The following is a 14,688-nucleotide window of genomic DNA, read 5'->3' as shown; positions in this document are numbered from 1 at the left end:
ACTGAAGGTAAAATTCCAAATTAGATCGGACTATTTTTCTTCCCTACTTTAATATATATAACATAGACCAATGTGTTTACAGATACGGCAGTTTCTATTATTTTTTCCCTGAAAGGTCTTCCTCGAACGACTGGCTAAAGTCGCTTTGAATACCATGGGAACTAATATCCTGTGTAATAATGTTAGTCTAGAATGAATCAAAACACCAAGTAAGCCATCATATGATTTTGTTAGACTGGGCTAAGCCAAAAAACTGCCTCGGGATAGACGAATTTCGAAGTGAGGCTAAAACATTGGTTTTATCACACGGCGTATCCTTTGTTAAACTCGGCTCGCTAAATTTACTTTCTGCATATCAGTATGTTCAATAATCCAATGCTGTAATTAAGCTACGTAAATCCATGAAAATGTAGTGACGATGGGGGGCAAAAACTATTTCTAAAGATCTAGGTGAATAATAATTTTGTGTGTTTTTTTTTTCAATTGACATACCAAAAACGATATTTTTCAATGGAATTACCAAAAAGAGTATTTTCCAAAATCTAGGGGGGGGGTTAAATGCTCTTCTTCCTGGTTCAAAGCTGCTACTCCAATCTAATCTACTCAAAGCATCACTGTTTGACCTCTCTTATAAAGTTCCAATTTCCTTTGAAACTTTTTTGTGGCATATTTTCGCACCATTCAGGACAACCTGCTTTTCGTTTAGCGCCAGAAGGATCGCTAAAATGAGCAGGTTTGACATTCTGTCATTTTTCGTCCGTAAACCTTGACCTAGCCATATTAGCTTTTTCTTTTATAGTCCTAGAAAGTGGGATTGGACTATATTTTCGTGCAGTTCATTAAATGATAGGCGGTCAGTCAAATTAGTCATATCTCTGGAGACGTTCCATGTAGCATCGCTCGTCCAGAGTTGTCCCCTCCTCAACGCCTTGCTCTTTACTCTAAAGTGTTTTTATTGCTTTAAAAAGTAGAGTTATGACAAAGAGTCAAACTTTAGCGTAAAGAGCGAGGCGTTGAGGAGGGAACAACCCTTTAATATACGGAATAATTTTTGTACGTTTTAAGTTTTAATGACGCTCCTTACTTGCAGTTAAAAAAAAGATGTTTTTTTATTTAATTGTCTTAAGAAACAAAAGAAAGGCTGAAGCAGAGTACCTTTATAAATCTATAAGGTGAACATATCTTGAATTTTGGCTATGTCTGTGATTGGGGTGTCCTACGTAAATATATTAGTAAAATGATGAACTTTTTGGAGGCTCTGTGGATTGAAATTTGTTATTTATGAGCAGAAAATGATATATGAGAAAATTAATGAGCAGAAAACAAAAAGTGTGTTGCATTGTTCAGAAAATTCGTCGAAGGTTCAGATAAAATAAATAATTAAAATAAAGTTCGGAAGAAATGAAATTAATTGACATTCTTCGAATTTAATTAATCTTCTTGGATAACTCTGAAGTAATATTCCGAGTTCAGACTCTTTTGAATCTCATAGAAGAATATTTGCATATAAAAAAGTTAAGGCTGAATACTGAAAAGAGCGAAGTTGTTATTTTAAAAAAAAAGGAAGGTTGGGGACGATGAAAAATATACATTTAAATTTAATAATAAGGAACTATTTATAAGTAAAAGAATAAAATATTTAGGCTTTATCTTATCGGAAAATGGAAGCCTAAGGAGTCATGTTGATGAAATAATTAAGAGAGGAAGGGTGGCCATGTCAGCTATATTTAGAAACCCGACGATAATGGGGATCAAAAACCTAAAAATGCATAAAAGAATATTTAACACAAAAATTTTACCCGTGATAGAATATGGAGCAGAGATATGGGGTGGAGAAACGGTGCAGCAACTGGAGTCCCCTCAGCTCCAGTATTATAAAAGAGTGTTTGATCTACATCAGATAACTCATTCACAGATTCTGAAAGGTGATATGGGCCTGTTTTCTTTAAAGCTACGTAGGTATATTTTAATGCTTAGATTCTGGTTGAAGTTAACTAAGAGTAATGAAGATAGACTAGTAAGAGAGGCATATGAAGAGATGTTGAAATGTGGTTTAAAAACCTCGTGGCCATCCCAAATTAAATCATTACTAGAAAAAGTAGGAATGCCTTATTTATGGAATAATGGTCTTTGCTCTCATGATGTACCAACAAATTTAGAAAGCCAGGTACGATTTATATTAGAGAGTCAGGAAATTCAGCATTGGCAAGGGCTGGTTTTTAATTCTACAACCCTACAACATTATAATCAGGCAAAACCTAGTTTTGGGGAGGAAGTTTATTTTAAATTTAATTTACCGGCTATGATTCTACGTCGTTGGATTCAGCTTAGGGCAAATTGTCTTCCAATCCAGAACAGGCAAAAAACGTTCGACAAAAATAAAATGATAGTTGGTCCTGATAGGCGGTATGTTTGTCCCCTTTGTAAAGTTGATGATGAAGACTTGGATCATTTTCTCCGGAAATGCCCGGTGCTCTTGGATTTACGGGAAATTTATTTGCATGGAATTAATTTGATGCTTCCGGGTATTCTACAAAATAGTAACCCGACCACAATATTTCGAGTGGGAGTATATATAGATAAATCTTTAATAAGAAGAAAAAGTTTTATATGATTAATTTCTTTTGTAGTTAGATTAGGTACTTTTTGCGTTGAATTCTGTTTTTTTGTGCGTGTTCGTACTGTTCTTAATTTCCTTGGTTGTTTGTTATTTATTTATATTTTTGTGTGTATATGGCCCACGGGTTCTTGAAATACATTATCTATCTATCTATCTATTAGGTCCGTCCAAGTATTTTGTTTAGTGGCGTGTTTTATCATTTCTTTTGATGCATAAAGTGTATTTACCAAAAATTTGTTTTCCAATCCAACCAAATACTCTCAGTCAGTCAGCATAAGTCTGAGACAAATACGAAAATGGAACCTGACCTAGGGTGCAAGAATAGGTTTGAAAATTAATATCAAGAAGACCAAGTCGTTTCGATTTGGAATAAATTAGGATGAAGGAGTAATGTTTTTTAACGAGGAAACTGATCAATTGGATAGCTTCACTCATAGGCGGATCCAGGGTGTCTGGGGGGGGGGCTGTCCCCCCACGGTAATGAAAGTGGTCAAGCATGGATCTGAAGCGTGGGCGCTTTGGAAGGCAAAAAAAGAATTGTTAAATCTTTTCCAGAGAAACTGCTAAAAATAGTTTTAGGTGCTTGTTTTACTGGCCGTATGTCAAGCAAGGATCTGCGAAAAATGCGGTTCGATCCCATTTTTTATAGCTATAATGCAAGAAAGAGAAAGATAACTAGAATTTTCTTTTCATGAAGGATGACAGAACGGAAAATATTGTGCTTTTAAACAGCATGCCTTGGTCCAAACGAAAAGCAGGTCATCCCCGAACGGATGGGAATAGGCTATTAGAAATGATTAAGGGAAGTTGGAACCTTGTGATATTGGGTAGAGATTGAAACTTGAATAGATTAGGATGGGAGAGGAGGACCGTGTTGCCTTTGGGTACTTGATAATATGACTAATCGTCAATAGCAGCAATAGGCTCATGTTTATTTTCTTCATTTAAGAAACCACTAACTCTCTTTTTATTTTAGCCCGACTGGATATGAATACATTATAGGCAATTAGCGCGTACACAAGTGTAAACAGAGACAAAATTTTGGAGGGTACTATTATGCCATCTAAAGTGGCTTTTCAAGCACACATATCTCCCTTTGGATCAGGCACGTACACGGAAATTTGTTTATATATAAAAGGGAAGATAACGAAAAATCAGAAAAATTATGAGGAAATCGTAAATAACCTCAAGCTTGGAGGCCTGAAGGCTCCTTCTTGTGTACCTGCATATTCTAGAAAATCATTTGGGTCAATCTTGGCGGAGATTTCCTCTATCCTCTTAGTGTAAATGTATGAGTACCAGTATTTTTCTTTGAACTTTGTGACTCAAAATTTTAACAGCTTAAAGTCATGATTCGGCCATTAAAATGTTAAGATTTAAAGTGCGTCAGCAATATTTTCCCTGGAGGGGAATTGTAAAGGTATGACAAAGTTTCCTTTTGTGTCAGAAGAGTCTCTTAATCTTTTTGAATGTAAAGCAAAATCGTAGTTTCTCTATTATGTTCTTCGTAGGGGGGGGGGGGGTCCCTTGCAGTCACACCCTGCATATATCTGTCATTAGAAACCTTTCGGCCACCCGTTCACTTATAATCCAAAAAATTGCAAAATCTTAGTAAAACCACAATTTTAAGAAAATAAATAAAAACTATTATTTATGAAGCTACCAACAATAGAAATGAGAACTTATTGGGAGGGTGTAAAGCGGGAGGCTTTGAATAGATTGGGATGGAGGAGAAGTGTTTGTAGCTGCGTTGGCCTCAGGCGACTCGCTGGCACAGTGAGTTGTTAGTGGTCGTAGTAATAGAAAAAAACTAGTTTTGATTGATTCTACTTTCGTCGTATTTTGGTGACTAATATTGTTTCAAAATTTCAGGCTGAAGTTTTCATTGACGCTTCAACATTGGCACAACATATATATATATATATATATATATATATATATATATATATATATATATATATATATATATATATATATATATGTATATATATATATATGTATATAGCCTATAAAAACGAAAAATTTCTGAAGAAAAGTATCCCAATATATCACTGGAATATGGTTATTTAAATGCTTATGAGATATTATTCCTTTTCCTGTAACTTTCTTATTCAGTTTGAAGGTTTTTTTTCTTAGTTTCATTTTAATAATAATCGATATTATAATTTAGTCTTTTTGAACGTGAACGGAGGATTTTTCCTAGAGACTATATAGACGAGAAAGTTTACTTTTCCCTCGACAGGCTCCCCACTGACAGCCAGAAGGAAGAAAAGCTATAGGATTTCTTACATTTGAGACAGTGAGGGATATTAGTTATGTCGCTGCTGGGAACTAAGATAAGATTATTAATAACTTAGTAACATGGATACTCTGGAAAAAAAGGTTGCCTTAGTAAAATTGTTTCACAATAAGGTGAAGAAAGAATATTTACTTACCACTGTTTTTGCTTCAGACGGTTTAACCCTACAATGAGGTCGTAAAAACAGGAGTACCGTAGTAGTCTGGCAGTATGGGTGACTAAAGTAAGTCTTCTAGAAGGCTTTTATTTTTTTTTTATCTTGTCATAGAATATTCTTGGTTCTACTGGTTATTTTGTGATCTTTGGATTTAGTTCGCCAGATTCATCCCTCTGATGATGCCATAAATGTAAGAGGCCAAAGTTCTGGGCTTGTTGCATAAAAGGCTAGAGCTTTTAGCTTCTATTCAAGTAATCTACTATCTTATCTCTCGTGATAATCTACTATCTCATCTTTCGTGATAATCCACGACCTTTGGCTCGTTGTGATCCCACTGGGAAAAAAAAAAGAAGAAAGACGCAATAGTTGCACTACTCATCTCAAAAAAGTAATTTTCTTGGTTTTCACGGTCATGGACTTTAGATCCCGAATTTATAATTTTTAATTATAAGAAATCGATTTTCAATCTTTGAATTTTAATTATTTGTAATTTTGGCCTCATTTGGGCCAAAATTGATGTTTTGCGGCCCCATTTGGGCCGAGTAGATGTTTTCTTTTCCGCACCAATGTGCCCTCTTCCAATATCCTACGATTAAACCCTTTTGAAGGATGACTAGTTTTCTTACAAAGGGCGGTAGATATTTTCTTTTATATGCCAGGGATCCCTCTCCCAATGTCCTACAATCCCGAATTCAAAATTATCACCCCTGGGCTAAAGGGGGAAGGAGACACATAGTTGTCTAAGGTGGGGGGCTACGAACCTCAGGTTGCCAAGATCAGTGGTGTACTTTTTATTTCGATTTAACCATTACTCTTGAGTGGTTTCGGACTTTCTTTTGAAGCTTTAAAAAATTCATTTTTCATAATGATAAAGTTTCATAGCTAAAAAAGCAAGTTGGACGTGAATTAAAGTTACTATATCTAAATTAGTAGCAATTGTGAAATTTTCCTCATAATATACTTACTGATTACATAGAAAGTAAAACAATAGTCATAATAAAATTAGCAATCACTTATAAATTTTTAGATTCTTTAATGTTAAACTTATATTATACAGCACTTTCCTGACACTGCCTAGAATGTCTTCTGATTGCTCTGTAAAGGTATAGATTATGTACATTCATGTCTTTTGCCTATGGTGAAAAGGCAAATGGGTTCTTAAAACCCAAATTGTAGCTTAAAGTTTATAGTACCCTCAAAGAAAGGCATTGCACACCGGCCTCAATTTTGACTTTTGTGACCTACTGTTTCAATTTAAAATCATCTGCTTTCTGTTCTTTTTTGGAACATGTTAAAGTTTACCATCATGTTTTGTTTGCTCTGTTTCAAACTCTTTCTGAATATAATACCAATGCTGAAAAGGAAATGACATATTCAGAGAATATACCTGCAATCTAAAATACATGTATTGAACAATGTCAGCATGATCAAGAGGGCTGATGTTGGACCATTGCAGATTGTTAGACCACTCGATATATATATATATATATATATATATATATATATATATATATATATATATATATATATATATATATATATATATATATATATATATATATATATATATATATATATATATATACATATTGTCATCCTCGAAGACAAAATTTCCCAATGAAACCTGATGCAAAACACTAAGCAGCTTTTTCTGCATGGAAGCCTTGTGTTAGCACAGCGATTAACAGCGAATGCAGATCCATTAATTGTATTGATTGTATTTCTTCCAATTTCTGTTCACTAGTGTAGTCTTTCATCCTTCTGAATTGGAGAAAAAATCCCGTGATAGGTAGTAAGATTGTTGACATATATTTTTCCAGAAGGGGGGGGGGGGGTAGAACATTACCGTTGTTATTTATAAACCGTGTTTTTTTCTCGGGGGGGGGGGCTAAGGAAAGACATTTTAGCTCTACATATATAGCAAAGATACACGTGAGGCCCATTCAAAATAGCATTTTAATAACACCCACACCTTTTTTTTACCCTGCTGCGACACAATGCTATCAATACAAATTTGACCGGTGATTTATGCAAGGACTAGCCAATATCGTATTTTTATATCATGATTTGAGCGATGTTAGTGAATCAAAAGGTCTTTGAATTAAAACCGGTTTTTGCAACAGAAATCCAACAAAAATCATGTCCAAAAAGTATCGAATTCTGTATCATCTTAGTTTTCTTGTATTTAAAGAAATCTTTTTATTTAGTCTGCCCAAATCCAAGCAGCTCCTTAGTCTTCATTTCCGAGCAGTAAATCTTGTTTTCCTAGTTGATTGCTTCTCGTTTAGGTTAAGAATTTACCTTAAGTGGGTTCGTTTTCTCATTTGATAAATAAGATCGTACTCTTTTGTGAGGAAAAAAAAATGTGGTTTGCCTCGTGGAAAGACTGTCACTAAATCTCTGTGGAATTAGTTTTGCCGTTTGTAACCTCTATTGGGAATGTAATGAACAAAGAAACAAGCTACTTCTGTTGTCGAGGTGGATGTTGAAATGTAATCCATTTTTCGTGTCATATTAAAACGAAAAAAAAGTTGTCTACTTGTCGTTTTAGGAAATGAAATTTAAAGTATATTAGATCACAAGGCTTGTCTTTGGGTTGGTTTAAAACTCTTAGAAATTGTCTCGAGAAAGAGGAGGGCCGTTCTAAAAGAGGGATAGACACAAATATTTGCATGCATAAATATATATTTTTGCCTATTTTGGTAGATTCAATCCTGACCCAATCCTAGGTTCATCCTGGAGTCAATCATTTTAGCGAATTAACTTCTGGGTGTTATCTTCAATATTCTTGTCAAATATTTTCTGCCTTGAATTACATTCAAACACTACTAAATACGTTGACAATATTTTGTAATGTGAGAATGGGACATAGATTTTATTATTAATTAATCCTCTTCTAAGTCGTAAGAATATTGGGACTGAAACGATTTATGACACCTGAATTATTATTGTCCGCCAGAGACAAAAAATAAAAAGTAAAGAGCTTTCCCTTTTCCTTTATTTTTTGAATGAGTAACAGTGTGGACGAAAAATCAGACCCAGTGACCACTTATTAATTCATTCATAAATTATGTGGGATGGAAAAAGGAGAGAAACGACAGAGTTGGCAATCGACAGAAACACTGTTTCACTTCCTCAACTTTTGTACATTCGTCAAGCCAGAAACATGACTGGAATATTTCACTTAAAATTTGCTTATAATCTCCCGTTCCTTGCCTCTGTTGTTTGCTGTCCTGCATTCAGCCACCAGAAGAGACGAAATTGGATCTATTGCTAGAAACTCTACACCAATTTCTAAGAAAGTTTACTAAAATTTTCGATTCGAATTATGAGGCCTCCTTGAGAATACTTTTGGAGAAAAAAGTACAAACGAAATATTTGTTTTCCTTTTGTTTTGTTTGACGCATAGTTTATCCTTAGGTTTACCCAGTGCCGCCTTTTCGCAAAAAAAAAACGGCCGTATTTGTGTTTTTCATCAGACTTTATTAGATTTTAAGCATGTACTTTAAGTGCATGCTTAAAGACAGCGCAACAGCTACGTTGAAATAATCCAACTAAGCCGTTGAAAACGCATTAATCAGAAAAAAAAACAGTTTTCTACTCCGTTCCATGTTTCTAGTTTTGCCATTTGCACTTCATAGTTGAAAAGAACCTATTTCATTGGAACAGTTTGTTTTTATGGCACTTGGTACAGGGTGACCCAAAAAGATTCGTACCCATAGTTTATTCGATAAAAAATCCATTTTTTAACAAATATCCTTTCTGTTGCAGGACATGAAAGGTGAACCTTTGGATGATCGTTTGCAGCTATAGTTACCCCAAAAATGTCTTGTACCAATCAGCAGGAGATGTTCTCCCTTGAGATCTATTTTGCGACAAAATCATACCAGAGTGTACAAATTCAGTTTCGATAACTTCCATTGTCGCAACTTTCCACCAGAATCACGATTGTTACTTGGGTTACGAAATTCAGTGAGCCTGGGACGGTAGTGGACTTATTTCTAAAGCCACAGGGGGAACTTATTCAGACAGGAAAGAGAGTGCAAGGAAAGAAGAAAACATTGCTGTAGTTAGGGACTACACTGTCCAATTAAACGTGAGAACACGCCACAGTGACTCCCTTGTCATTCCGAGTTCTTAGCTGTGTCTACGTACTGATTTTCTAGGGCTGCGTCCTACTGAGTCCCTTACTGTAGCAATTTTTTCTTCTGTCCTTGCATTCCTTGCATGTCCTTGCACTCCTTTGTCATTCCGAGTTCTTGGCTGCGTCTATGCACTGATTTCCTAGGGTTGCATCCTACTGAGTCCCTCGCTGCAGCAGTATTTTCCTCTTTTTCCAGCCTGAATAAGTTCCCCCTCTGGCTTTAGAACGTAAGTCCACAACTATTTTGGAAAAATTCGTCCAAAATAGGTCGCAAAATAAGTTGCGACAATTGAAAAGTTTTCGAAACTGAATTTGAACACTCTGGTATGATTTTGTCACAAAATAGGTCTCCAGTGAGAATATCTTCTGCTGATTGGTCCAAGACATGTTTCGGGCAACTATAGCTGCAAACGATCATCCGAAGGTTCACCTTTTATGTCCTGCAACAGAAAGGATATTTGTTAAAAAATGCATTTTTTATCGAATAAAATATGGGTACAAATCTTTTTGGGTCACCTGTTATTAACCAAGTGACATATAGCAATCGCAAATTTTGTCGGTCTGTCGGTCCCGGTTTTGCTACTTTAGGCACTTCCAGGTAAGCTAGGACGATGACATTTGGCAGGCGTATCAGGGACCGGACCAGATTAAATTAGAAGTAGTCTTTTTCCCGATTTGACCATCTGGGGGGAGTGGGGGGCCCGTTAATTCGGAAAAAATTGAAAAATTGAGGTATTTTTGACTTACGAACGGTTGATCAGATCTTAATGAAATTTGATGTTTGGAAGGATATCCTGTCTCAGAGCTGTTATTTTAAATCCCGACCGGATCTTGTGACATTGGGGGGGGGGGATTTGGGAGGGGGAAACCTAAAATCTTGGAAAACACTTAGAGTGGAGGGATCAGGATGAAACTTGGACGGAAAAATAAACACAAGTCCTAGATACATGATTGACATAACCGGAACGGATCCGCTCTCTTTGGGGTAGTTGGGAGAGGGGGTTAATTCTGAAAAATTTGAAAAAATGTGGTATTTTTAACTTACGAACGGGTGATCGGATCTAAATGAAATTTGGTATTTAGAAGGATATCGCGTCTCAGAGCTCTTATTTTAAATTCCAACCGGATCTGGTGACATTGGGGGGAGTTGGGAGGGGGAAACCTAAGATCTTGGAAAACGCTTAGAGTGGAGGGATCGGGATGAAACTTGGTGGGAAAAATAAGCACAAGTCCTAGATACATGATTGACATAACCGGAACGGATCCGCTCTCTTTGGGGTAGTTGGGGGGGGGGGGTAATTCTGAAAAATTAGAAAAAATGAGGTACTTTTAACTTACGAACGGGTGATCGGATCTCAATGAAATTTGATAAATAGAAGGATATCGTGTCTCAAAGCTCATATTTTAAATCTCGACCAGATCTGGTGACATTGGGGGGAGTTAGGGGTGGGGGAACCTAAAATCGTGGAACACGCTTAGATTGGAGGGATCGGGATGAATCTTGGTGGAAAAAATAAGGGCAAGTCCTAGATACATGATTGGTATAACCGGAACGGATCCTCTCTCTTTGGGGTAGTTGGAGGGGGGGGGGGGGTAATTCTGAAAAATTAGAAAAAATGCGGTATTTTTAACTTACGAACGGGTGATCAGATCTCAATGAAATTTGACATTTAGAAGGATATCGTGTCTCAGAGCTCTTATATTAAATCCCGACTGGATCTGGTGACACTGGGGGGGAGTTTGGAGGGGAAACCTAAAATCTTGGAAAACACTTAGAGTGGAGGGATTGGGATGAAAGATGTTGGAAAAAATAAGCACAAGTCCTAGATACATGATTGACATAACTGGAATGGATCCGCTCTATTGGGGGGGGGGGGTAATTCTGAAAAATTAGAAAAAATGAGGTACTTTTAACTTACGAACAGGTGATCGGATCTCAATGAAATTTGATAATTAGAAGGATATCGTGTCTCAAAGCTCATATTTTAAATCCTGACCGGATGTGGTGACATTGGGGGGAGTTTGGGGTGGGGGAACCTAAAATCATGGAAAACGCTTAGATTGGAGGGATCGGGATGAAACTTGGTGGGAAAAATAAGCAGAAGTCTAAGATATGTGATTTACATAATTGGAATGGATCCGTGCTATTGGGGGGGGGGGGGGGGTTAATTCTGAAAAATTGGAAAAAAATGATGTATTTTTAACTTACGAAGGAGTGATCGGGATCTTCATGAAACTTCATATTTAGAAGGACCTCGTAACTCAGATCTTTTATTTTAAATCTCAACCGGATCCAGCGTCATTGGGGGGGGGGGGCAGAAATCTTAAAAAATACTTAAAGCGGAGATTTCAGGATGAAACGGGATGGGAAGAATAAAAACCTGTCTAAGATACGTGACTGACATAACCAGACCGGATCTGCTCTCTTTGGCTGAGTTGGGGGGGGGGGGGGTAATTTTGAAAATTGAGGTATTTGTAACTTACGAAAGGATGACCAGATCTCAATGAAATTTGATATTTAGAAGGATCTTGTGCTTTAAAGCTCTAATTTTAAATTCCGACCAGATCCTGTGACATTGGGGGGAGTTGGAGGGGGAAACCGGAATTCTTGGAAAACGTGAAAATTGGGGTATTTTTATCCTACGAATAGGTGATTGGATCCTAATGAAATTTGATATTTAGAAGGAATTCATGTCTCAGAGCTCTTATTTCAAATCCCGACCAGATCTTTTGACATTGGGGGGAGTTGAGGGGGGGAAATCTTGGAAAACACTTGGAGTGGGGTAATCGGGATGAAGCTTGGTGGATAGAATAAGCAAATGTCCTTGATACGTGATTGACGTAACCGTACTGGACTCGCTCTCTTTGGGGGAGTTGGGGGGAGGGGTTCAGTGATTTGGCGAGTTTGGTGCTTCTTGACGTACTAGGACGATGAAAATTGGTAGGTGTGTCAGGGAGCTGCACAAATTGATTTGATAAAGTTGTTTTCCCAGATTCGACCATCTGGGGGGCTAAAGGGAGAGGAAAAATTAGAAAAAATTAGGTGTTTATAACTTACGAGTGGGTGATCGGATCTTAATGAATTTTGATATTTAGAAGGACATCGTGACTCAGAGCTCTTATTTTAAATCCTGACCGGCATTAAGCCTCTGATTTTCCTTTTAAATCAATCTATTGATTCATAGAATTTTGTTAGAGCTCATACCATATGAGCTCTTTGCTCATAGCTCTTCTTGCCTCGTCACAAGTGCCATATGAGCTCTTAGCTCTTGTTTTTTTGTTCTTTTGTATATACTTAGTAGGCATAGGTAGTTTAATATCAGAAAAGAAAACTGCTGCTGTATATCTCAAATGTTGACACGTAGTGCAAAAGCACAAAGAGTTCTTTTGTAATATCTGTCAATTTGTGTTTTTATTCAAATCGTATAGAAAAACAAAGTATGTTTCTAAATGCTTTAGTATTGCATAAATCAGTATGTACACAGTTATATGAGTCTTTTAATGGAAACGTGATTAGCAAAGATATATATATATATATATATATATATATATATATATATATATATATATATATATATATATATATATATATATATATATATATTTGAGCAATAATTATACATGTATGTTTTTATGGATTTTTCTCGAAAACAGCGCCATATTTGTTCGGGAAAATTGAAATCGTGGGATATTCTCGCATAAATAAATGACTAGGTAGGTCAGAAATCTGAGAACATTCGTTAAAAGCCTTAATTATGATTTTGCAAATGACGTCATGTACTATGCTAGTACATTATATAATCTTTTCTTATGACATCATATAAATGAGGTCTTGCATCGCATAAATTAGATTGTTGAGTATCCAATGCATCAATTATTTACATTATATAATGCCTGCTGGAAGGCCCAAAAAACAAAAATTTGCAGTTGAAGTTACTATACATGATGATTATTTGGAACCAACATCTGAACTACCAAACGTGATAAGATGTGAAAGTCGACAACATGAACCATCAATTGCGACAACACCAATACGAGCAGCTAAAGCAAAAGCCATTGCTAAGTTGTCTGAAGTAATCGAAATCCAAAAACATGTCAAAAATGAAAATGAAGAGCAAAGATCGGGCGGTTAGAAGATATGCGAAAAGGACAATTACAGTGCGTCAAAACTAAAATGAAGAGCAAAGGCACACGCGATTAGAAGGCATGTGACATCGAGTAATTGAGCGAGTCAAAAATGACAATGAAGGGTAAAGAAATACACAGTTAGAAAACAATTGACAAAATATCGTTTATGAGAAAATATAAGCTTCCTTTTCAGATGGTTGGGAGGCCTCTAAGAATTGGGGGTGGATTCTTTCATCTCCTATACTTCTTTATACTTATTCCATGGCTGACTCGAAATTTTTCTGAGATGAAAATTTCGAAACCAATCCCTTAGGAAGAGAAATATAAGTAATCTTAGTAGTCAGGAGATCTGTCAATTCCTGCTGCTACCGAAAAAGTTTTTTTTGAAAAATTTCTACTTCCTGTTGTAGGTGTCGTAAAACCCAAGGAGTTTATGATCAGTGCGTCCTTGAAAAGATGCAAATTGAGCGACCCTACTACGGATATTTCTGTGAAGCTAAGGTGAGTGGGAAATTGTTGTTATTGTTTTTTTGTTTTTTTTTTTAATGAGTTTGTTATCTGATTAAAAAATCACATGCTACCAATTTAGAAATTATCAAACCCCTGATGCCAAGGTCCCATAAATCAATAAACCTCTGACCCATAAATCACAGCTACGGGACAACACAAGTGAAAGTATCTATTTTCATAACCCTCTGAAAGTCCAAAAATTTTAGCTACTAATTCCTATCAAATTTAACTGTGATAATATAGACCCTTCTTATGTATGCGAATCAGGTCGGGCTCCGATCGAGCACAGACACACAAGACCATACTTGCAGCCGCTTAACAGGTTTTTTCTCGGTGAATTCGGAGAGCCCTCTAGTAATTAGGAAGATGAAGAGAGATTTTTTTACCCCTTCCTACAGCATCTTTTGGTAAATGCACCCCCTCGCCTCCCGGCCCTCCGCAAAGTGAAACCAGGGCAAAAACTAGTACTCTTTCTTACGTTTTGTTGAGATTGAACAAACTATGTTGCTAGTGTCTTTGTTCCACATGAAGAGAACTTAAGGACCCTCTCTGCTTTATAGAGGTTTGATAGCGTCTAGGCACCAGATCTTACTTTACACCCCAGCTACTCAGCAGTATACCTGTTAAAACAATAACTTTGGAACCCACTCCCCCTCTCTCTCTCTCTCGTTCTCGTGCCCCCATAGATTCTGAAATGGGACTGGTCTCCCGAAAGGTACTATTGGAACACTAGATCTGAACCCCACTGAGTTAGGTTGTGATCTGTAAACCCTTTCAGACAGATGTCTTGACGACAGTAATTTAGAGCTACTATTCTTCCCCCTCCAAAG

At 36.5% G+C, this 14,688-nt stretch overlaps 1 protein-coding gene across 1 annotated transcript in view; it reads left to right on the top strand.

Annotated features, from left to right (window-relative positions):
* The window catches only part of LOC136031967 (NADH dehydrogenase [ubiquinone] 1 alpha subcomplex subunit 8-like), a 60,299-nt gene that overhangs the window by 37,012 nt on the left and 8,599 nt on the right, over window positions 1-14,688 (top strand). The window contains exon 3 of the mRNA XM_065711982.1: window positions 13,759-13,849. Within this exon, the coding sequence (XP_065568054.1) occupies window positions 13,759-13,849 (91 nt within the window). The remainder of the gene's footprint in view (window positions 1-13,758; window positions 13,850-14,688) is intronic.

This window comes from Artemia franciscana, chromosome 10 (assembly GCF_032884065.1).
Source record: "Artemia franciscana chromosome 10, ASM3288406v1, whole genome shotgun sequence".
NCBI classification, from domain to species: domain Eukaryota; kingdom Metazoa; phylum Arthropoda; class Branchiopoda; order Anostraca; family Artemiidae; genus Artemia; species Artemia franciscana.
The sequence above is the reverse complement of the archived record's forward strand: the minus strand, read 5'-3'. Positions and strand labels throughout refer to the sequence as shown.